Source organism: Colossoma macropomum, unplaced genomic scaffold, assembly GCF_904425465.1.
Source record: "Colossoma macropomum unplaced genomic scaffold, Colossoma_macropomum, whole genome shotgun sequence".
Classification (NCBI taxonomy): Eukaryota; Metazoa; Chordata; class Actinopteri; order Characiformes; family Serrasalmidae; genus Colossoma; species Colossoma macropomum.
In genome coordinates this window covers 6583-32375 of record NW_023496007.1, presented here as the reverse complement: position 1 = coordinate 32375, position 25793 = coordinate 6583, and the positions used below count along the sequence as shown (strand labels likewise).

The 25793-nt window shown below is 38.5% G+C and overlaps 1 protein-coding gene and 1 pseudogene across 5 annotated transcripts; both read left to right on the top strand.

Moving 5' to 3' along the window:
• Positions 1 to 1792: 1792 nt before the first annotated feature.
• LOC118803930 (ribonuclease inhibitor-like) lies at positions 1793 to 20762 on the top strand. Of its 5 annotated transcripts, none has more exons than XM_036564483.1 (16): positions 1794 to 2028; positions 6782 to 6832; positions 10397 to 10741; positions 11964 to 12233; positions 12894 to 12977; positions 14905 to 14925; positions 15053 to 15257; positions 15838 to 16011; positions 16139 to 16315; positions 16419 to 16595; positions 16734 to 16907; positions 17649 to 17822; positions 17967 to 18140; positions 18611 to 18787; positions 18901 to 19077; positions 19800 to 20762. In XM_036564483.1, the coding sequence occupies exons 2-16, from the start codon at positions 6784 to 6786 to the stop codon at positions 19822 to 19824; spliced, it is 2403 nt and encodes an 800-aa protein (XP_036420376.1). In that variant the 5' UTR covers positions 1794 to 2028; positions 6782 to 6783; the 3' UTR covers positions 19825 to 20762. The 5 variants fall into 5 exon arrangements, with proteins under 5 accessions (XP_036420371.1, XP_036420376.1, XP_036420372.1 ...); XM_036564479.1 differs by adding an exon at positions 6320 to 6461 and having other exon boundaries at positions 1995 to 2028; positions 18901 to 20762; XM_036564480.1 differs by adding an exon at positions 6320 to 6461 and having other exon boundaries at positions 1995 to 2061; positions 18901 to 20762.
• A 1206-nt stretch (positions 20763 to 21968) lies between these two features.
• On the top strand, positions 21969 to 25320 carry LOC118803928 (annotated as a pseudogene).
• The last annotated feature ends 473 nt before the right edge of the window (positions 25321 to 25793 follow it).

Sequence of the window (25793 nt, the reverse complement as noted above, 5' to 3'; positions counted from 1 at the left end):
TATATCATTGAAACCCTATATTTAATTGACAGTAGTACAAAGACAACATATCAAACGTTGAAAACATTTGGTACATTATGAAATGAAAAATATGATAAAAGAGACCCTGAACTGATGATCAGCTGAAATCCTGTATCAAGAATGGAAAACATTTCACTTTCTAAACTACAGCAGCGTCTCCTCAGTTCACAAACACTTACAGAGTGTTGTTAAAGAACAGGTGATGAAACACAGTGGTAAACAAACCCCGCCCCAACTTTTTTGGAACGTGTTGTTGGCATCAAATTCAAAATGGGCAAATATTTTTAAAAAAACAATAAAAATTTCTCAGTTTCAACATTTGATATGTTGTCTTTGTAGTATTTTCCTTTAAAATATGGTTTACATGATTTGCACATCATTGCATCCTATTTTTACTTACATTCTGCACAGCGTCCCAACTTTTTTGGAAATGGGGTTGTACAATAAAGAATGACAGTGACACATTTGGTTCCTATTTGTTATTGTTTAAAAATTGAAAGTGCATTCCTGCATCTAAATTTCCCTTTTTAAATGTCCTTCTGATGTTTTTCCCACTACTGCATGAAAAAAAAAATACTTAACATGTTACACCAGTGGCAGTTTTTTCACCTGGTCCTCAAAGGATATATTTCATATAGTATTTTTTAAGGTTTTTGATGGCGGAAATTGTGGATCCTGTAAATATGTTTCGGCTGTTTATAGTGTGTCATGCAGACATAAAAATAAATAAGGTGAAACTTTGCCTCAGGAACGCACTTATTTTTTCATCTTACTCTTCAAAGCATCTCTAGTGAGTTCTTTGAACGGCATTATGAAGCCCAGGCAGTCATGTGACCAAGCAGATGTTGTTTTATCTGTCACTTTTGTGAAGTTGAGTCTCCCTGATGTTATAACACATTGAGAGATTTGTTGTTCATAGCTATGTTATAATGAAGGCCTTTTCACTTTAAGAAGAGTGGAATTAACTGTGTTAACCCCGTTCCGTAGTGCTCCTCCATCTGAAATGCTTCGACCCCTACCAGCAACACTCTGTCTTTACTTATCAATAACAGGAAAACATTTCACTTTCAGAACTACAGCAGTGTCTCCTCAGTTCCCAAACGCTTACAGAGCTAACTTTTTGGAACACGTTGCTCAGTTTCAACGTTTGATATGTTGTCTTTGTACTACTTTCAATGAAATATAGGGTTTAAATGATTTGCACATCATTGCATTTTGTTTTTATTTCATTTTGCACAGTGCCCCAACTTTTTTGGAAAGGGGGTTGTAGAATAGGGTTTAAAATGCCTCAGAGTTATATTCAGTGTAAGGGTTGGCTCCAGGGCTAGGCCACCACCGGCCACCACGGGGAGTCAACGACCCAATCCAGCCAAATGTGCCACATCTGCTCAGGGGGCTTTATAAGAGCTTCCTTTAAAAAAAAAAAAAAAAAAACTAAATGTAAAGCTAGAGAAGGGACAAGTTTGTCCCTTTCTCCTTTTCGTTCTCCTTCATGCATTCTCTTCTGTTGGGAAAGTGTTTTTTCAGTTATCATTTCCTCAGTGTTTGAGAGAGCCAGTCTTTCCCCTGGCATCCCTTGTTCTGTTCCTGCCTAAGCCTTAGTAGGTGGCTTTTCATACTGCCTTTTCCACCTGTTTTCGGGCGTTCCCTTTTAAGGCGAACCCTTCCTGCACCACGTGACATGGCCTCTATAGTGCAGTGGTAGAGTGCCAGTTTATCAACGCGCCGGCGTGGGTTCGAGCCCCGGTATCCACCGTTTAATGTATTATTTCAATAATACCTTCCAATCACACAGAAGCTTAGCGTTTGGGTCCTGCCTTCCAAAACTCTGTGGTGGCTCAATTGGCCTCTGAAACACCATCCACTGGTATGTGCATGTAAAGATATGTTGCTGAACTTGATTATAGAGTCTCCACCTTCAGAAGAATCACGAGAAAACCAAACGGGACAAGCTGGTTCAGAACAGAGTATCAGAAACAGAGAGGAGAACACATCGAGGCCACTGCAGTGAGTACCTGACTGTGCTGTGTTTTCTGAAAGGTCAGAATTTGGACTGAAACTGCAGTAGATTGTATTCCTGTTCAGGATTGTGTGTTGATGGTTAGGGGTCAGTATTTAGAGAAGCTCAGATGTGGGACAGCGCAGCAATAATTCATCAAGCACTGAACCTAGAGCTGTTTGAGCCGCACTGAACCTGGAGCTGACTAACGTAGTCATGCGCAGAAGTTTAATTACATGCTGTTTTTGATGTTCTAAGTGTAAATTAGTGAACACATTCTCTACAGATGTAACGTAGGGGCTGAGGCAGGTTGCAAACAAACAGAGACTTTATTAGGGGCATTCAGATACTCAAGGTCATAACAGGTAGGGGTCAAAATACATACACACAGATCCAAACTTGAAATCAGAGAGAAAAACAAGGGTCAAAACCAAACATAAGAAACAGGCTCAGAGCTCAGGCGAAATACACAGAGACTTTGCAAACTCACAGTGGAAACAAAGGAGTATATTTAGCAGGAGCTGCAGGTGTGTGGGAGAGGAGGAGAGCGGGCGGAACGAGCAAGAGCGGGGGAGGGGTGACAACAGACAGCACACTTCAGTACATTTTAATACACAGCTACTGTTTATTTGGAATAGAATGTGCCATAACATTGGCACAGGCCACAATTTATGTGCTCGTCAGTGTTTCTGCTGAACTTCCATTTCTGGTCTTACTACACAGTGACTTATTGTCATCACCATATATCAGTAATACTGCATTACTTACTGCAAGTCACCATAGAACTAACATAGCATGATGGGTAAAACTAAGGCTGGGCGTACATGATCTTTAAAATCTTAACAGATTTAAAACTTAACATCAGTTTGTCACAGAGTATCTTGTCTTTTTGTTGTGAGGTGCTCAGACAAGACAACAAGGCAAAGAGAGATTTTAACGCACGAGTTTGGGCCACGAATAAGAAATCAAACGCCCAGATCTCCTCAGATCTCACGACTCACACAGAGCTGAACTTACTGGACCTGTTTGGGCTTTAATGTGCAGTAAAGCTCAAACTGGGGTTTAAAATAAGGTTGAGAAGCGCTGATTCACTGAGAGCTGGAGAAATATTTCACTACAAACTGGCAGCTAAGCTGAAGCTGTAAAGACAGTGACCAGATCTGGATCAACATTATAAACATCGACTCTTCCTGTGTTTTACTCGCAGCTCCTCTGACCCGCTCAGCTCGCTCAACGCGATGCTAGTCAGTGCAGGCATCTGTTAGCCGATGTAACAGATCTGGTGGTTGGTGTCTCCACCAAGCGCGTTCGGATGTCCAGTGACATTGCGTGAACGGCAGTTCGAAAATATGTGGTGGCCCTTCACAGGTCTCGGAGGAAGCCTGTGCTCACCTTCACCCTCCTAGCACTGGTGGTATTGTGTGATTGGGGGAGTCCTAACTAGTGGGTGGAATTGGAGACGACTAAATTGAGGAGAAAATTGAGGGAAAAAAATCGGGCAAAAAATCGTCTAGTGTAGGCCTAACAAACATCCAACTAATGACTGTTTCCCAAAACCACTGCAGCGCAATCGGACCACAGCAGTCTGACCCACATTAGCTGGAGCCACCTTAGTTTAAACTACAGTGGTCTCACCTGAGTCTTTGATGGAATTTGCAGTGAATAAATTAATAATATATGTATAGGTACATAACACCCACTAGGGGACATAATGTAGAACCTACTGTATCATGAATGAGCATGGAAAATAAGCTTTAACTGAAGTTGTTACTAAGTAATATTACCTAAGATACGTTTGTCAGTCTAGGCTACAGCATTGAGGTCAGGCTACATCCATTTAATTCTTGGCTTATCCCTTAAAATATGTTTACTTTGCAAAAAGATACTGCAATTTCAAGATTTTTTTAAATAAATATATAATAGGAGTGTAAATATATATATATATATATATATATATATATATATATATATACACTTTACCAAATTTCAAGCTCTATTTGACAAATGAATAATCCAAAATTGATTTAGATTTACTATTTTAGTGGTAACTGTGCTAAGCTTAGATGTAAGTTGCCCTAAAGATACACTAAACTAGAGCAAAGCCCAGCAACATCTATTAATATGTGAACAAAGCATTGTTTACACTAGAATATACAAGTGACTGAGGTGATTATGGTACTGTCATACTTCATGGCTGGGTATGGTAGTTAGTTAGTTAACTTTTTGGGATTACAATATACATTTATACATTCAGTTTAACAGTTATTTGTTGCAAATAAACAATAATACTGTATAATAGTATATTTTCTACTGTGCAAAGGTCTCAGGCATCTGAGAAAATGTTCATTTATCTGGGCAGTAAGTGTTTATTTGTTAGTTTAACCATGTGCCTAAGCTTCCCTGTGGGAAGTCCAGCAATCACAGTTACTATCCAATACATATTTTATCTTATCAGTCCTTCATTAAATGAATACAGTGGTGCTGTTGATGGAACTGAACAGATCCATTTGAGTGCAGTGAGAAGTCAGAAATCAGACCTGTGTTCTTCTAACTGTAACTTCACTGACAAATTATATACATAATCAAAGTAGGAAATCTAACAAACATGTAACATTAGGTGCTACTAGGTGGAGTGGCTACTCATTTTAGAGCAAACATAAAAACAGAATAAACATTAGTCATTTCTTATTAATTGAAAGTTATTTTTGGATGGGGTAGTTTTTTTTTCCAGTTACACCCCTGATCTGAATGTTTAGCATGCACTTCTGTTTATGCACTACGTGTCAAAACCTGCTTGCTACTTTCTCTTTTGTCCTGATCTACACTTGGAAACAGTTTGCATTTAAGGTGTGTCAGCAGCCTGTTTACTGTCCACCTGTTCATATTTCCATCAGAATCAGACATTCACTGGATCCTTTTATAAGACTTGTCTTATTTATTGACTTTGTCTGTTTGTTTTACATTGCATTTACATTCACATTGCAACATACATGTATCAATAAATAAATGAGTAAATAAATAAATAAACTTATTAAATATGCAGAATTGAAGCAAAACATGAAAGAAGGCTGATTTAGTGGTGTGATGCAGCATTAAAGTGAATTTGTAGAGTCAAGATAACTTCTGTCAACCTTTGTGTGTTTAACAGACCCATCATTCATGCTAGTATAAACATAAGGCAGTCTGAAAAGTTGGGATTTGAGGCCTCTCAACAGAACTTCAGCTTTAATGTATTTAAGAAAATTTATATTCATCTAGAGCTCAAGATTACAAATGCATGCCACCCAAATCTGCATCAAGCTAGCAGTGATTGAGCCATCACTGCACATGGTGATGGAATTAGCACTTGGGTCATCCCACACCAATTCACATATATTGCAAAAAAAAAAATCATTAAAAAAGTGCTTTGGTAAAAAGCAATGCAGTGGTAGGGGATGTGAGCCAGCAAGCAGAAGGTTGTGGGTTCAAATCCCACTATTGTCTGGGTATTCCTGATTGTGACCTTGAGTGAAGCCTCTCTGTTGGTGTTGCTAAGCTGCTTCCATACTGAGCTTAGTTAAGCAGCAAAATGACAGATTTACCTTGCTGGATCAATAAGGTACAATCCAACAGTATAGAGCCTGTCTGGTCATATCATGGATTTCCATTAAAAAACAATCATCTATTTGAATAATGTACCCATGCAAAATTCAAACCTGTGCCCCAATGTATTTATTTATTTTATTTGAGTTATGAATTTTAGATTAAACCTTCAATATTATGCTTAACAACTTACCAAATGACTAAACAGAAATGAAATTCATATTCTTTTATTTATGCTACTCAATATAATATTTTCTTTAAATAAACTAGTTTCATGCTAATCAATATTCACAACAGGTTCATTTATTGGAGTATGTGAAGTCACATAATGGTTTTGGAACGGCTTAACAACAAAGATGAACTTTGTAGGCATTTTTAACCCTATATTTTCTTTAAAAATACTCATGTAATTTACCTCACACCTCTTTCTGAATAAGGGACGTTATGTCTAATTAACATATTAGCAACATTCCACTACATAACATTGACATAACCATGCTATAAACATGTTATAGCACATTTCATATGTTGTCATGACAAACTATGTCCATTCATGTTACCATTAATGATTTCAAAATAACGATGTGATGTTATTATCAGTTGTAATGTCATTTTATGCCACATACACATTTTTACAATCTTTTACCACAGAGTGCTGTTTCAGATATTCATGACATGCTTTTCTATAGTTGTTCTGAGATGCGATCTCATCTTTAGCAGGAGGAATATCTTCCACAAGGGGCCGCTATTTGCATCCATTTAGCATCAGTGAAAGGGACTAAAATGTCATGGTATCCATTTCCTGATATGTGACACATTGCCTAATTCAGCATGTGTAGATGACCACAGGCAAAAACAGGTAAAGTAGTTGGTAAATATCTCACAACCTGTAAATTAGAATAAATTATGTTCAATGTTCAATGTAGACATTTAGCTATGTATACTTTCCACATTGTATGCCTGTGTACAGAAGGTGTTAGTTTAAGAGTCTATTTGCCTATTAAATGAAATATAAAACATAATACACCTACAGTACAAATGAGTATTATGCTGTCTTTGGTTTACTTATTACCACATGACAGTGCTGCTACAGTTTGATCAAATCTGGATATTTGAGTGAACACATATTACTGTTACAACTATAAGTGAACCTTTATTATCTTGTTCTTCTTATTTCAGAAATGCAGTGCATTTGTGTGATGGCTCTGTTCCTCCACTACACTCTTTCAGGTAAACTCAATTAAAAGACATTTTTGCAAAACCAAAACTATTAACAGCATCAATAAGCAGAATTTCACATATCACTGGAAAAGAAACATAAATTTCTAGCATGAAGTGTGTTTTTATGCATTTTCACAAGTGGATCTTCTTCTTCCTTATTTGAGCACAGCAAGCACATTTTACATTGTGTAAATAAATGTAGGATATGTGGAATAAAGTGAGGATAGAAGAGGAACTTCTACCTCTTATGCTTTTTACATGCTTAATGGTATATTGACTCTCCAAAATCATGATGAGCTGAAACATGTCCACCATAAAATTATTTTAAAAAGGAGAGAGAGAGAGAGAGAGAGAGAGATGCAAAAATGCACTAAAGTGACTGGGTGTCACCTCAGAGCAGCTAACCCTGACTCTAAAATGTTTTAAAGTAAAAACGTTCCCCTCATCCCTGTCTATGGCCTGGAAACAGGACCAGAGAACGAGCTAACGTGGATACCCAGCAACACACTGCTTCAGCATTCAGCTTTTCCCATTTTCCAGCTTTCAGAAGCCCAGTGAATGCATTTTAGCTTGGTGCTAATGTAACAACCTTTAGTATTATCATAGCAAATAAAATAAAGGCTGCTTATTAACATCTGTTTTTATGAAACACTGCAGTGAAAATCAATGGCTAGTGCTGCTCATAATTAGATGAGAGAAAATGAACCCCAAGCAGTCCAGCTAATGGTGTTAAGTTTTCAGAGTATAAAATAGAATTTAACGGCACCAGAACAGCTTTAGTATATATTATAGTTACTCACATGTTTATCAATATCAGCGAAAACATTAAGAGCAAATAGTTTACTAGTTCAGTAATGCATATGTAGAGGTGCACACTAAATCAGTATTTAGATGTTTCTTAAGTTCACTGAAAAAAGTTCTGCTTCTGGTTAAAAACACTCCAAGAATCAAGTACAAAATCCTGTTAAATCAGTCCAGCATCATCCACCCGGAAGAAAGTTCTTTGTTATTGTGACGCAATGCTGATTTGTTCAATTAGATAAACACAGTCACAATGTAATATTCAAACATTGTTCAATCTATTATTATATTTAGCTCTTCAGTCAAATTTTATTATTATTATTATTATTATTATTATTATTATACTTTTCCTATACTTATCTTATACTTTGGTACATGGAAAAGACAAGCTGTTTTGACACATGCATGTGTTTTATCATCTCTTCATAAACTGAATCGGTAATTATAGAATGGGTAGTAAAACAAGGCTGAGGCCCATTTTAAGTCATTATAAAACATTCAATATACATTTGACTGCACACATACATGGTATTCTGTATTAATGTGCTGAGGTTTCTCCGTTTTATTAAAGCAGTGAACCAATCAAGGCTGGATTTTACCTGCTCTGCATCATAACTACTGTAACACTTGTGGCTTATTGGTGTAATATCACAAAAAAAAACAAGACATAAATAAAAACCAATGAGTGTACATAGAACAAAGAACTGCGCGATTTAGTTCAGTGGACATTAACACAGTTACTGTACATCAAAAAATCTGCTGTGGTTTTAGAGCTAGCGTACGTTAGCTACCAGAAAATATGGAGAGTGACAGAATCAAACAGCAATTTTGCAGCTGAGAGTCTTAGGGAGCTGACAATTTTTCTCTACTACCCTCTCCATCTTCGACGAGGGAACATGTTTCTGATCAGGCAGTGCATCTCAAGCCTTAAAAGTATGAGCCGCTGACTCAAGCCGCCAAAGAGTTAATGTAGTGCCAGAAAATGATTAGCAGGGAGCGGCAGAGGTGCCGAACGGTAGAACATTCCCTAAAACCGTGACAGCTGGTATTTAATGATCTGTTCAGCATGTCCATAATCGATATAACCAGAGTCCTGATTTCTTAGATGCACTGAATTCCAAATGAATAAAGTGGATTTCTTTAAACCCTGTCTAAGTTTCATTCAGTTTGACATCAAGGTCGCATACTGCATCACCGGTCAGTCAGGGTTTCCTGCAGTGGTCCGAAATCCGTTGTGCAAGCTGTTCACGGCACTTACCGGTGTTATATCCGGTTCAGTTCCCTCTCAAATTCACATTCCGCTTCATAAGTCGAACCCTCGGGCGCCGCACTCACTGATCAGAAATCAACGGCAAGCAGCACTGGAACAGAAAGCAAACAAAAAGTCTGAGAAAGGCTGTATGGATGAAAGGTTGACACAGTCGGCAACAATGACTATTTAATGTTAATGTTTCCTGAACCGTGTCGCTTTCCATAGTTTCAGTGCTGCTTGCCGCTGATTTCTGTTCAGTGAGTCACGCCCGAGGGTCTGAGTTGTGAAGGGAAGCGTGAATCGGATGCAACACTGGCAGCTTTGTGGAGACAAGAATCCTCACTTAATCAGTCCAACATGTTATTACAAACTAAGCTCAGATTAACTGGGTTGTTTACAGTTGGTACAGACAGCTGGCATATCGCAACCTTGTGAGGTGGTGCTGGGGGTGTTTAGCTCAGTGCGTGTTTCATATTTGAGTGCAGCACGAGTAGAGCGTCATCGGGGGCGGTAACGTTGTGTGACTGATTTGCATACTGTGACGTGTCATGGTTCTCTAGTATGAAGACACATCATCCACGCCTAAAGCAGAGTTAAACCAGAGAGGGCACTGCAGAGGCAGAACTGACCACGATAAAAATGATATTTTACAGTTTGGAAAGATGTGTTTACATTTTAAGCAAAGCTGGTATATTTTATTAGTACAAAACAGTGCATTTCAGCTAATAATGAAAAAAAAAGGTCTTAGGGTGGAGCTACTCTTTAAATAGTCCAGCAGTACCAATGCCTGAAGTGGCAGAATGTAACTGCTGCTTCAGTTAAGGTGGAACAGGAAAATGACTTCAGCTTCATATCATTGAAGAATTAGTGGTGGGTTGTAATAAATAATTGCCCCCCTCTTTGAAGACATATGATGCCCTAAATGTAACTAAAGCCCAGCAGCAGTAGTTATTAATGAAGTAATGCTTTTTTTTATTTGAGGGTTGTTCCGTTTCGTTGGGAAGATTTCAACCACTGCATCCTGTAACTCAGTTCCAAGGGGCAAGGAGACAGAAGAATTGGGCCTTAATATGGACACTTAATTTCTGTATTCTGACTGCATTCTAAGAATTCAGAACCATTAGCCAACTGTGTTTGCACACAGAGGAATTAGATCTCCGCATTTAACCCATCAGTTCATTAAAACATTGATGCACACTAGTGAACACACACACTAGGGGGCAGTGAGCACATTTGCCCAGAATGGTGGGCAGCCCTATCCACAGTGCTCGGGGAGCAGTTCGGGGATAACTGCCTTGCACAAGCACACTTCAATCACGTGCTACCGTCTGAGGGGATCGAACTGGCGACCTTGCGGTCACAAGGCTGGTTCCCTAACCTCCAGCCCATGACTTTTATTGCACTTCATCCCATCCCTGATATGTATTTTACCTTTACGCACTCATCTGTGTCTATACATCATGTACTTGTGAATAACTTGATAAATGTTTATTTTCAGCATGATGTGTTTCCCTTTACAGAGGAGCTCCAGGTAAGGGGTCCAGATACTGCCCTTTCTGCCCCAGCTGGATCTGATGTAGTTCTGCCATGCTCTTTACAACCCAACACCAGTGCTTTGAACATGAGAGTTGAGTGGTCCAGACTAAACTCGCAAGTGCATCTCTACAAACACAACAAGGAAATAAACAATGACCAAGATCCATTTTACAGAGGGAGGACTGCTTTATTTAAAGATGAGCTACCACAAGGCAATGTCTCACTGCTTCTGTCCAAAGTTAGAGTGTCTGATGAGGGAAACTATTCATGTTCAATTGAGAATGGGAACAGTGTGTTTGGTAACTGCATCGTCCAAGTGAGAGTTGAAGGTATAATTGATTTTTTGGTAGTTTTAATAACAAAGAAATGCTAAGATGTTATTCTTCCTGTTATTCTTTCTTTATTTAAGCCTTTGAGTTTGGTGTAATCAGCATGAGCTGATGAGCTCAGTGACTTTATACATGGCACCATCATAGGATGCCACCTCTGCCAGTCAGTTTGTGGAATTTCTGTCCAGCTAGATCTGCCCCTGTCAAATGTAAGTGCTATTATAGTGAAAAAGAAGCATCTAGGAGCAGCAACAGCTCAGCCACGAAGCGGTACACCACACAAACTCGCAGAGTAGAGCCACCAAGTGCTGAAGAGCAGTGTCTATCCTATGTTGAATCATCACTAAAGAGTTCCAAACTGCCTCTGGATGCAACATCAGCAAAAGCACTGCATATTAGGAGCTTCACAAAATGGGTTTTCATGGCTGAGCAGCTGCACAAAGGCCTAAGATCAAAATGCACAATGCCAAGAGCCCCCACTTGGGGGGTCGGAGTGGTGTAAAGCCTGCTGCCACTGGAGCAGTGGAAACGTATTCTGTGGAGTGACGAATCAGCTTCTCTATCTGTCAGTCTGATAGAAGAGTCTGCGTTTGGTGAATGCCAGGAGAACATTACCTGCCTGCCTGCACTGTGCCAGCTGTAGAGTTTGGTGGAGGAGGGATGATGATATAGGGCTGTTTTTCAGGGGTTGGTCTAGAACCCTTAGTTCCAGTGAAGGGAAATCTTAATGACTCAGCACCAAGACATTTTGGACACTTGTACACTTCCAACTTTGTGTGACAAGTTTGGGGAAGAACCTTTCCTGTTCCAGCATGACTGAGCCCCAGTGACCAAAGCAGCTCCATAAAGGCCTGACTGGGTGAGTTTGGTGTGGAAGAACTTGACTGGCCCTCACAGAGCCTTGATCTCAACCCCATCCAACACCTTTGGGATGATCTAGAACGGAGATTGTGAGCCAGACCCTCTCGTCCAACATCAGTGTCTGACCTCACAAATGCTCTTCTAGATGAACGGACAAAAATTCCCACAGACACTCTCCAAAATCTTGTAGAAGCTTCCCAGAAGAGTGGAAGCTGTCAGAGCTGCAAAGGGGGGCAACTCCATATTAATTAACTTAGAATGGGATTCATAAAAGCTCCTGTAGGTGTAATGTGTAGGTGTCCCAATATGTTTGTCCATATGTGTATATGCACAATCCATGTTGTTATTACTTTATCCACAGTTGTTGGAACCCACCCAGAGATTACTGTGGAGAGGTCAGTTTACTGTGAGGTCAATTTACTGTGTGAAACTAAAGGCTGGTGGCCTAAACCTGATCTTCAGTGGCTGGACAGAAATGGAAACAGCCTGACTGGAGTTACAGAGACACACAGAGACACAGAGAGCTTCAGTGTGAAACATCGCATCACTGTACCAAACAATGACGGCGACAGGTTCCACTGCAGAGTGAAACAGAGGGATCACATGATGCAGGCAGATATTACCATCTCAGGTAAGTCAAACAGCTGAAACCATTTAACAGAAGTATTCAAATACATCTAAGTAGTAAACAGCATATTATATTTATGGTCAGCAATTTTATCTGCAAGCTAAGATCTTTGACATCAAAAAGTAATGTAGTTTGAAAACAGATGTGCTGGAGCTTCTCATGTCTCTGAGAAAGCTCATGCTTGTATATTTTCTTTATATTTTAGGTATATGTTGTGTATATTTAATATTTTTCAGTTTTTTTTTATATTTTACTTTTACTTATTTACTTTCTGTAGAGTGACTATCTGAGCCTCACCACAAGCATTTCAATGCATAAATGTCCTGACATGTTATGTAAATGACAAATAAACTTGAAACTTGAAACCTTCTCAGCTTGGCAGTATTGTGCAATAGAGGGAGATGGAACTTTTTGGTGGAACTGGATACGACTAAATTGAGGAAAAAAGTTTCCAGACAAGCACTGAAAATGAATCTTCAAAAAAACTATAAAGTTTTGTCTGCTTGCTTTTTCCCTTTCTTTTGGAACCTGGGTTATTTTTTTATAAGCAGAACTAAATCTTTTACTAAATCACCATCTTTCAGCTTAGCATTTTGAATAGTAATTCCACTACTATGATTTTGGGGCTGGGATTTTAATGGGAACTTTTTGTTTGCAATGTAGGCAATGCCTGGAAGACTGCATTTGTTTGGATTACAGTCCTTGCTCTAGGAGTTCTTGGACAAATGGGATTTATCTTTTGGAGAGGTAAACTAGCATCTACAAAAAACACTGTCTACTCTAAAATAAACACAGAACACACTGAGCTTACTCATACTTTTACCAGTAATGTAAAACTACAGATTCCTTCACTCTCAGAAATAAAAGTAGTAAACAGTCACTGGGTCAGTGCTCCTCTAGTGGATGGACTCTGGGGTGGACTCAAGGGTTCATTTCAATACCTTTAGTCAGGGAACATAACTGTGCCATAATCCACTGAAATGATATGTTCTAAGCTGTACTGACTCCACACACCCCGTCTCGTCTGCAGGCTTTTATTTTACTTTTCTGTTTTAAAACATTCGGTTATGAAAAGGTACAAATACGAAATTTTCACCTGGAAAAACTTATTTAAGGTTCATAATTAGACCTTAAAACCACTGTTGTACCTTTGAGGGCACATTTACATTGTTTGTACCTTGATGAATGAAAAATGTGCCTCAATTGGTTTGAATTATTTTTACTTACTTGGGTTGTGTAATTTCAGGCAATTAACTACTTCATGTAATTGTGGAATTTAGCTTTTTTTTCCCAAATACAGTGAGACGTTATCCTGATTACTACCCTTTTAAAATGTAAACTGACTGAATACACATACTGAATTTCTGTATTCTGAATACATTTTCGGTGAGCTTCAGAATGAAATGGAAAATTTAACAATTTGTTGAAGCTTTACATTTTTGGCCTGTAGAATTTATATTCCTTCCTATAGGCTGCTGTTATGTATGTACTGCTTCATATCAGTAGTGAAGGGTCCATTCAGATAAATGGTGAGAACTTTCACAGGGTTCATCTGGCTAACAGCTACATACAAATGTGGCATTGCTGTAAAGTATTACTGAGGGATTTGTTCTTCAGGTATGAGTTTTGTCTGTTAAACTGGTAAGGCTGGCTACTTAACCAAAATTCCCATTTTTTTCTTAAACGGTGCTGCAGTTACATCCTGTACAGGTGCCAGAATGTAATTGCTACTCTATTTAAGGTGGAACAGAAAATTAGAACAAAAAGCTGTGATGAAGAAGTCAACTTTCAGCCAGAAATACATACGTGAAACAACATTTAGCACCCTTTTTGCCAGGCCTGCAGGGTTGTTGATAGAAAGCAATATTGACACAGGTTTATCAATATACTTCAGTTTGTTTTTAATCATTTTGCACATTATATAAATTTCAGATTTGTGTTAGTTGATAAAAGTGGTGCTTATTAAAGAGTAAAGAGACATCCCTGAATAGTTGTTGTGAGAAATGGTTTTATTGCATCAGTATTTGCATTTAAAGTGCTGAGAAATAAATGCATCTAAACAATTAAGAAAAACTAAACAGATGTGGAAATTATGCTTTAATAAAAAGCATGAAAAGAATTAATAAAATATGCATACCAATCTAGGCTATGGTTTCACTAACTCTGGCTCTTAATTCTGTTACTGACATAATCCGTCAAAAATATGTTAACCTTAAAAAAAGATGTGCTACATCCAAAAAGATGTTGTTTATCATGTATACAATATTGTCCCCATTATATTAATAGGATGATCATAAATCTACAGGTCTACAGTCACAAGCAGTGCACTCATAGCTGAATATACATGGTCCAGGAAACTACAATTTAAATAAATATTTTCTCAAATGGGACAACAAATTAGTTGTAATTAATACATTTGAGACAGCTATTAAACTCAGACTACTGTGGTTCTCAGTTTTATATGATAAAATATACATAACCTAATAATATTTTAAAATTGGAATTTCTGCCTCTTGTTATACTGCTTACATTGCATAGTGTAACTGCAGCAAATTGCAATAAACCACACTTTGTTTACCATCCTGACCCCCTTCCCCAAGAAAATAAAATGAATGTTGTTTTTTTCTGCTTGTGTTCATATTAATTAATGGTTACTGTGTTTATATTTTTCCAGAGAGAGCACAAATCCAAAATGGTATGTAACTTTTTATGACTTTTGAAGACTGCTCTGAAGAATAAATCTACAATTTAAAGCTCAAGTATATACTTATTTCTAGATAAATCCTTCAATCTGTTGCATTGTCTGAATAACTTTTCTCTAGTGTGGCAAGTCCAAACATACCTAAGTAGAAGAGGTGATGGTCGTCTCCATGGAACCAGGCTTTCTACTATTCAGTGGTCACTTGTGCAGGTTGTGTTGCTCAGCACAAAAGAGGACAGGAATGAGTTCAACCTCAGTAAATATGGCTCATCAGAGGAATGTCTTTTGAGACTGCTACCAGTGGTACAAGCCTCCAGAAAAGCTGTGTGGGTATTTTCATTTGAAGAAATGGACCAAAAAACAGGCTCAAGCAAAAGCATACACACTCTGAAGATGTATTGCATGTATAGCTCTTAATTCAGAATTAACAAATACACTTTCAAAACTGATTCATTATATTAATATTTTAAGAGAAACCACTTGTGTACTGTACTGGATATACTGAATATTTACTACAATTGTATATGTGCCCCTTACATTCTTCTCTGTGGCCATCTGAATTGGGGTCAATAGGATTTGCCACAAAGGGTCAATGTGGCTGCAGGTTTTCATTCATAAATATGGAACTGATAGAATTTTCACACATTTTCACATGCGATTTTAGCATTTAATTTGATTTATACATAAAACTCATCTGTTTTTAATGCTATCATAGATTATGCATGGAGTATGGCACTGAATTCATTAAAGTGTACTTCTTTTGGAGGTATGCTGCCACCTCTGTTCTGGTGTATTCTTGTGCCTGAGATGGAGAGATTGTATGTGTTTCTTGTAGTTTTGTTTGTAATGTTACATAGCAGTCATGTGCCTGAGATGGTGAAACCGGTTTTCTCCTTATCTCTTCAGGCTGGAACGCTGCAATATTACAGATAAAGGCTGTGCCGCTCTGGTTTCAGCCCTAAAATCAAATTCATCAGAACTGAGAGAGCTGAACCTGAACTACAATAAACCTGGAAAGTCAGGCCTGAAGCTGCTCTCTGATCTACTAAAGGATCCACAGTGTAAACTAGAGAAACTACAGTGAGTTTTTTAAATACAGACAGTTTTAATATTCATATTACTGAATGTTAACCAATGTGTGTGTATATGTGTGTATTATAAAGAGAGAAGCCACTGTTCTATTGTATCATATTTTTTTCTTTTCCAGGTTGAGCGCATGTAACCTCACAGAGAAAGGATGTGCAGCTCTGTTCTCAGCTCTCAGCTTGAATTCATCAAGTCTGAGAGAACTGAACCTGAGTTACAATGAACTGCTGTGGGATTCAGGAGTAAAACTGCTCTCTGCTGAACTGGAGAATCCACACTGTAAACTGGAGATACTGGGGTGAGATAATCACCTTATCACTGTGGATAAGATCACACAAACAAACAGTGTGTGTGCATATGTGTAGGAATAGGAAGTGTTTTGATCATATTTTCTCTCTCAGGCTGTGTGGCTGTAATCTCACTGTGAAAAGTTGTGCAGCTCTGGCCTCAGCTCTCAGCTCAATCTCCTCAAGTCTGAGAGAACTGAACCTGAGTGACAATAAGCAGCTGCAGGATTCAGGAGTGAAGCTGCTCTCCGCTGGACTGGAGAATCCACACTGTAAACTGGAGACACTGAGGTGAGATCATCACTGTTGTGTGTGTGTGTGTGTGTTTGTGTGTGTGTGTGTGATAAGGGTCTTTTTCAGTAATAATTAAGGGGTGAAATTTGGAAATGTTTAGCATGTAAATTACATATTTCAAAATTTCTCTCCCAGGCTGTGTGGTTGTAATCTTACAGAGGAAAGCTGTGCAGCTCTGGCCTCAGCTCTCAGTTTAGAAAAATCTAGTCTGAGAGAACTGGACATGAGTAAGAATAACCTGCATGATTCAGGAGTGAAGCTGCTCTCTGTCGGACTGGAGAATCCACACTGTAAACTGGAGATACTGAGGTGAGATCATCTCCTTATCACTGTAGATGTTGTTCCCACAGTCACAGACTACAGTGTGTGATTGTGTGTGTTAATCTGTTAGTATTAGTGCATGTACACAAACCTGAGAGAAATCACCTGCAACACAGAAATACTGGGCACTTGGCCATACCTACATTCTCTTCTGGAATGCTAACACAGCCCTCCAAGCTTCATTTGGCAAAGCAGATCAATTTTCCATCCAGCTCCTTTTGATCTACAGGCAGAAGTTGAAACAGGTATAACTCGTCACCTGGCAGTCCATCTCTGGCAAAACTCTTTATTTTCCCCTTGAACTCATAACCTTAATGACATTCCCACCCTTACCACCACACAATCCGGAAGTCACATTGTGCTTTATTGTGTTTGCCATGTGACAGTTCACTGCATACTGTACACCACCCACTGACACCCCACTCATTTCTGTTCTGGGTATTGTGCAGCATCTAATCAGGGTTTATTATTATGTCCAGGCTATTAATGATAGTATGTATTGTACAGTGTATATGACACATGACAATATGATAGCTTGGATGTTAGTGTTGCATAGCATGTATGGTAGTATGTAAATCTTGTGTATTTTGTGTATTTTATGGGGCATGTAATATGCACTCAAGGCACTCAAAATTTTGATTCATCTTTGCACTTGTATAAGCATGGTGTGACAAAATTTGATTTGATTTTGATTTGAAGTCTGAGATCTTTTTTTCTTTTTCTCTGCAGACTGGAATGGTGCAGTATTACTGTTGTAGGCTGTGCTGTTCTGGCTTCCTCTCTGAAATCAATGTTCTCTCAGCTTAGAGAGCTGAACCTAAACTGTAATAAACCAGGAGAGTCCGGAGTGAAGCTGCTCTCTGTTCTGCTGGAGGATCCACACTGTAAACTGGAGAAATTACAGTGAGTTACTGGCTTACTGACTGTTTATGAACACAAGCACACAGTTTTAATATATTTTCTTTGTTTGTTTTTCAGCCAAAGAGGCCATGCGTGAGTGTGTGTGCTTGTGTTGGCAGTGTTATGATGTATAAATCCCTCTCCCAGGTTGCGGGATTGTAATCTTACAGAGAAAAGCTGTGCAGCCCTGGCATCGGCTCTTAGCTCAAATTCCCCAGGTCTGAGAGATCTGGACCTGAGTAACAATAACCTGCAGGATTCAGGAGTGAAGCTGCTCTCTGCTGGAATGAAGAATCCACACAGTAAACTGGAGACACTGAGGTGACTACATTCACATATAATTTAATTTTTAAAATCTCACATTTTAACCTATTTCTGTGATTTATTACAGCAGTTCCTATCTTAGCCCATCCATCACTCCATGTTGGAGGTCAATATATATGTTTATATCATATTACATGTGTGTATAAAGAAGTAAACAAAATGTTTTTTTAAAAAAAAGCAGTTCATTTATAAGGTGCTCACACTTCCATGTTTTCAGGGACTTCAGCTGGCTTTTTCTCTGCATTTTTCTTTACCATTTCATTAAAATCTGTCAGACTCTGTTGAATTTATAGAAATAGGTTACAAAAAGGATGTTTTTTCAGAGTAAACAAGATTCCTTAATGTACAGGTTTACAGAAAATAGCTGTAAAAACATACTAAGGGCCTGGCCTGGGTCTCGTCCTATCTGTGTATAAGACAAAGAGAGAGAGAGGGATTGTTATAATGCATCATCATTACTTCTCCAGGTTATGGCGTTGTAATCTCACAGAGAAGAGCTGTGAAGTTCTATCCTCAGCTCTCAGCTCAAACTCCTCATGTCTGAGAGAACTGATCCTGAGTTACAATGAACTTCTGCAGGATTCAGGAGCAAAGCTGCTCTCTGCTGGACTTGAGAGTCCACACTGTAAACTGGAGAAGCTGGAGTAAGATCACTTCATCACAGTGAATAAGGACCACACACATATACAGAGATACATTTATTGTGCTTGGGTATGTTAATCTTAAAGTGTTTGAAGAGTTTTACTCCTCTCTATAGGTTGGAACACTGCAGTATTACAGAAGAAGGCTGTACTGCTCTGGTTTCAGCTCTGAAATCAAACACCTCATCGCATCTGCGAGAGTTGAACCTGAAATGGAATAAACCAGGAGACTCAGCAATAAAGGAGCTCTCTGCTCTACTGGAGGATCAACACTGTAAACTGGAGACACTACAGTATGTTGCTCTCTCTGTATACACACACATTTTGTTTAATATTAACATTTAGCACTGTAATCCGATCAATCAGATCACCTCCAGAGGTGCTTAGTAGGGCTTTAGTACTCAAGGCTGGTCTCAGATTCGATTCTACACTCAAGACATTTTTTAATCATCTCTGACTTATCTCAGTCTCAGCCATCAGTCTGGCTAAATTTATCTGCTCTCCAGATTTTTTTTACTAAAATGCTGGGATTAGACTACACAATATTTTTTGTCTTTCATGATGGATTAGGCTATCATAGTGCCATAAATTTGTGCAGTGTCTATGACAGGAGACTGGCAACACTACAAGTTTGATGCCAACCAGTCATTGTTCACATCCTTGGACAAGTTCATAGGTCTTCAGGGAGGATAAGTGTTCAAATCATAAGTGTTCAGTGGTGAAACAATTGAAACATGAAAATGCAGAGTTTAAACAGTTATGTTTTGCAGTTCACTTGTGATCAGATCACTCAAGATGTTAATACCAGGTATGAACAGGATCTCTCTTACTTTCTTAGTCACTGAGAGACTACTCAATACTTAAAACATTTAAATTCATCCAAAAGCATGCAAATTTTCTCAATTACATCAAAATATATTTTGAACTGTTTCTCTATTTACTGTCCCATATCTTACTTTCTTATCACACTGTACTGATTATATCTTATTATTCTCTTCTATTCTTTATTTTACAGCACCAGGACATCATTCTTATTCTGATTTATGAGGAGAGGATGGCAAACACACAGTAGTCCATTGTTCTACATGGTACCATGTGTGTTTGGTGTCTGATTGGTCAAACTTATGATCACCAAACCTATGTACTTTCTCCATGACATCATTTCCTGTGCACTTCATGTTGGTGGATGACCTAATATTGGTGATGACACTTCTGTGCTCAAAGGCATTGGGAATACATCAAAAAATTCTTACAATTACCCCTTTACTTTTCATTTAATTTGCATTTCATTACAATATTAAATGAGTGAGTGTGATGTTTACAGGGTTCCTATGGATACTTAGAGTTTTACAAAATCTTACATGTGAAAAGTTTAATGACATGAAATGTCAAGGTGGACTAAACTGAGAAGAATGTAGCCACTCCACTACAGGTGGACATTAACAGAGCTTTCATACTACACAAGAGGATTTCCTGGCCTTAAACATGATGGGGGATTATTTAAGTTAATTTAATATATAGAAAGAAAAAAGAAAGCGAAAGAGAAGAAAAATTTTAGGCAAAGAGAATTTAACATGTTCATGTCATTTTCGGATGCATGTTCTGGGATTTACATTTTTCACCTGAACAGCAGGGGGCGCCAGAGCGTCAGTACAGTGGGGGTAAATGTCTGCTGTAGCTTCTGTGAGAATTCTGCTTTGCTATTTGTAGGTATTTTATTCTCTCTGTGCTGATTTTCTTGTCAGTTTTTGTGTGCTTTTGTTATATTTAGAGTTTCAAACATTGGGGTGTTTTACTGTGATTTGTTTTGTGTTGCTTAATTAAAACCACTTTTTAGGAACCTCCACTACATCCTGGTCTGCATTTGTATGCAAAATTTAAGGGAGCTGAACTGTGATATATAAATAACTCTTCTTATCTTGGCTTAGTTTATAGCTTTCATTTGCTTAGTTACTGTAATATATCGGAATACATAAGAAAAACACTGTACTATATTTAGAAATGCAAAAAGACATATTTTGATTATGTATCATTTAAAATTTTAAAATAATTTTATATATTTGGTCTAAGGGGTGGATTGCATTCACTAAGTGGGAAAAAAACAAAAAAAATTACTTTTGAATAATTCTCTCTTCAAAATGTTTTTAGAGCTGCATCATGAACTCCCACAAGGGGGAGCTACTTATTAGTGTTTTTAAATCAGTGGATCTCCATGTCTTTGCTTGCTCTGCATATTTTTCTGTTTTCTACCCAACACTGTAAAAAATGTTCATCAGTTCAACCTAAAACAATTACTTCATGTGGTAGCAAGCAAATGAACTAGTTTTATTCAACTCAAAAAAATGACACTGCTTAAAAGAAGCGTTAATTCTAAGTATTTATTTAAGTTTAATAAAACTAGTTAACTTGTTACCACAAGAAATAATTTTGAACCGATGATCATTTTTTACAGTGTGTGCCCAGTGTGGGTTTGGCACAGTGTCACCAGCAGAGCAGCAGAGAACATTTCAAAGCTGGTGTGTTTTCCTGTACAAATATATTTCTCTCAGACGCTGTGAATTGCAAGGTTGTTAATATACTACATGTGAGCTAAATTTGTGGGGCACTACACTGACCTCACCAAAATACCCAACACACACGCCGCAGTTTGAGTAGCTGGTGTTGGTGTGTGGATTATTCTGCTGAACTGGTTCAAAGTCTGAGTTAAAACACATTTGGGGACTTTTAACTGGACTTTAAACTAAAATCCTTTTGTCTTCAGTGAAAATTGTGAAAAACAAAAAATGTATGTTTCAGTAGTAACAATTCTTAATGTTCCACACTGATTTTCAGACTTTGGGACACATTAACTTCAAAACAATGGGATCTAACTGCTCACCATGTGGCCATGAGGGGGTGGGGTGCAGCCTCACTTCCTGCTCTAAAATGCAGGAATGTGGGTAAAATAAGGCTCTGCATACAGACTAAAATTCTGTGTTTCGTGACATGAAAACGTAAGACAGCATCTTGTGGATTATTTTTTATTAAACTCATGATAAATATAAATATCTCAACTTCACTTTAAAAGGAAAAAAAAGATCTTAGAAAAATACTGAGGACAAAAAATGTAATATTATTTTGACAAGTGTAAATTTAGGGGTTAGGGTTTGGGGCAGACTCCTCCCAATAGAAAGTACCCTGTAAGTTATGTGTTTTTATGTATTGTTTAATATTTCTATTGTCTTGAGTTTAAATAGGTCATAACAATCTATTGTAAATATCTCAGCTCTGAAAACGTTATTGTTTTTAGTGTGGGAGTGCGGTTTGGTAGAGTGGTCCATACCACAGTGATAAGGTTAAATAGTAGACTTACTTTTATGTGACATCACTTCAGTGCACAGCAGAATTAGCTTGCTTGTAGCATGTTTATATCGATATTCATATTTAATCTGCTAAACGACCTCATGTTTCATTCCAAGAAAAAATGTACGCAGGACAAAATGTACAGTAGAAAATTTTTGTTTACCAAAAGGGAGATAACAGCAATTTTCAAAAATGCCAGAGGAAAACAGCTCAGTCCCAGAGCTGATAATATGAATGCGAAACCAGCTACAGAATGACATGACTTTATAAGGATGTGTCCAAATTCCTTCTTTCACTTCCTGTTACTCAGATAGCCATCGTCGGTCTGACCTGCTGTCTGTTTCTCAGCTGCAGACAGAATAAGAACAGCAGTGCTCTGAGCTGAAGATCTTCTCTGAAGCTTCATGATGGTCTGGGCTCTACTCTGCATGTGCTTCGCTGTGGTGATTCCAGCAGAAGGACAAACAGCCTCGTGGCAAAACGGAAGTAAGATGTGTCGTTTGTCCTTCTTTCTCTTTCTTTTTTCCCACCTCACTGTGTCGGAGACAAATCTTCTCTGTCAGTAATCTGAAATGTAGGATACAGTGGGCTGTCAGTGAATCTGTGGTGGGCTCAGTCCACTTAATAGGTGCAAAACCTCCAGAAATGTGGAGAATCCTGAACCCATCCTGTTAAAAAAGTAACAGTAAAAAAGCAGCAGCTTAAAAAGCTACTTAAGTACTGAGTAACATAGAGAACTTAAGCAAATCTTCTTAGAACATAATGAAGGACTAATGGAAAGCTAACACAGATTGACTACAGTGTCTAACTGTACACCACCAAGTTGGAGCTACAAGAGAGGGGTTTCTGATAAAGTGGCCAGGACATGTACATGCTGTTAACAAATCTGGCACATCTGCAACCTTTAGACTATTTGTGGTCAGTGGTGAAGGACTCTCAAGTGGCACAACCATCTAAGCCAGCGGTCACCACTCTTATCCACACAGGGCCTGTATGGCTGCAGGCTTTCATTCCAACAAAGCAGGAGTTAACACCCCACCTGCTGGTGGGCCCTGGGACTACAGGTGATCATGTGCTCTATAGTTTTAGTTAAGACCCATAGTGTCAGTGTAAAGCAACACAACACCCCCTCTTGACTGATGTGGGGAAATTACACCAAATTTAGTAAGCATGAATGAGGTAGTCATGTGGGTAACAATCAGTAGAACCAATGCTTAATGTCAGCACACTAAACAACACAGAACATCCAAAAACTCGAAACATTTTAAATGACTGTGCAGCAGAGCAGTGCAGTGAGCAACTGCCAGCTTCCAGCACTGCCATTCATCATCTCTGCATCTGTGTGCCTGTTTATCTATCTATCTATCTATCTATCTATCTATCTATCTACAGTGCATAATATCATTAAAAGAATCGGGGGAGATCTCTGTATGTAAGGGACAAGGCTGAAAACCAATACTGTATGGCCGACATGAAAAAACAGACATAATTCTGTAGTGGAAATCTCCTCAGTCGGTCTCCTTAGTTCCCAAACACTTACAGAGTGTTGTTAAAGGAAGAGGCGATGCAGCACGGTGGTAAACATGCCCCCGCCAACATTTTTGGAAATGGGGTTGTATATATTTGAAATATGTTAAATCTGTTTTGTGTAACGCTGATGTTCTTCTCTGTGTAATCAGATCTACAGGGACAGATGTTCAGCGTGATGTCTGGTGGAGAAGTCCGGTTCCGTTCAGACGCTCCCTCTAACATCACCGGACTCACCGTCTGCCTGAGGGTTCTGATTGAGAAACTCTACTACAGCGTTGAGCTCACGTTTGGGAACAGCACTGATGGAGTCTCTTATACGGGACCGGATTCCTCTACCATTTATTTAAATGTAAATAGTGACACTATGAGCTTTGAGACGTTCGCAATGGTGCCATCTTTTCTGCAGCTGTGGCCGTGGAGGAACAGGTGCTTCACCTGGGATTCCAGCAGTGGAATGGCCCAGCTGTGGTTTGATGGGAGAATGAGCATCCGCAAAGGAGTCGCCAGAGGACAGGTGATGACCAGGCTGTTACTAAAAGGCTTAGCGCTTAAGATACTGATTTACTTAGTAAGTAACTTAACATGTTACAGAACTTCTGACCACAGATATTAAAAAAATGAGTGAACTTAGGACTTAAGGTTTTAAGAAAATTAGAAATTGGATGGATATTAGAGACTTATGATGTTACCAACTTCAAGATATTAGAAATGTAGGACTTAAGGTATTAATAAACTAAGAATTTAAGGTGCTAAGCAACCTAGGACTTATAAGATATTATAAAGACTAGGATGTAGAACTTAGGATGTTACAAAACTTAAGACCTGAGATTTTAAAAACCTTTAAAGTTAGGGACCTAGGACTTAAGATGTTAAGGAACTCGGGACTTTGGATGTTAGAAAATGTACAACTTACAAAATTGAGGAATGTTTAGAAAATATAAGATGTTGAAGAACTTAGGATTTAAATCTGAACTGAACTTGATACTTAAGATGTTAAAGGGAAACCAGATTTCCGAAAAAACAGCATTAAATGAAATTAAATGATTCAGATGTAAACAAAGTCACTGAGGAGTCTGTTAGCCTGAAACTACTGATTCTTTTGTTGGGATTTTTCAGTCTTTAAAAGTATTTAACATTAAAATTAACTTCAATTTTAAAACTCTTAGCTGTGTTAACTGTTTTATTTCCTGAACTGTATCTATATGTAATATTCAGAAAAGAGGATACTGTTGATTACAGTGCTATTCTGCTGTATGCATTGTTGTAAAAATACAGTTTGGTGCTGCGTTTAAAAATACAGTTCAGTATGTCATGACTGTAAACAAACATTTCAGTATGAATACTGGGGTCTGTCTTTCCCTCTGTAGGTGTTTTTTGACTAGGCTGAATTAACGATATCAGGATTTGAGGGTCAGGTGTCCGACGTCTACGTTTGGGACTCGGCTCTTTCTGTTGGAGACATTTAGTGTTACTTCACTCTCAATTGCTACTTCCCGCCCGGCGGCGTTCTGGACTGGACGCAGATTCAGTACAGCACCAGCAGCTATGCTCTCCTGGAGCCCAGTTATGTGAGACCCTTTTCAGAGAAGCCCAGCAGACACAGGAAGCAGAAATGGGAACGTGGCCTGAGAAGGTCCTGGCGAGACGAAAAAGAGAGAGATTAAAGAAGGTTTTACCAACTGTAACAACATAATCCACAATCTCCATTATAAAACAAATAAATTTAATCGTGTTCATGCAAATCTGAGCAAATATTTAAATTTTGTTTTTACTGATATGCTGCAGTACCCCAGCCCCCCCTCACCTTCATGAATGTATCCAATCTTCAGAACCTTCAGTGTCCTTCACTGTAACTTCTTAAGGCTGGCTGACTTTAAATAATAAAAGACAATATTTGTAGATATGAATATATATTTCTATATATATATACACACTATATTGCCAAAAGTATTCACTCACCCATCCAAATAATTGAATTCAGGTGTTCCAATCACTCCCCTGTCCACAGGTGTATAAAACCAAGCACCTAGGCCTGCAGACTGCTTCTACAGACATTAGTGAAAGAATGGGTCGCTCTCAGCAGCTCAGTGAATTCCAGCGTGGTACCGTGATCGGATGCCACCTGTGCAACAAGTCC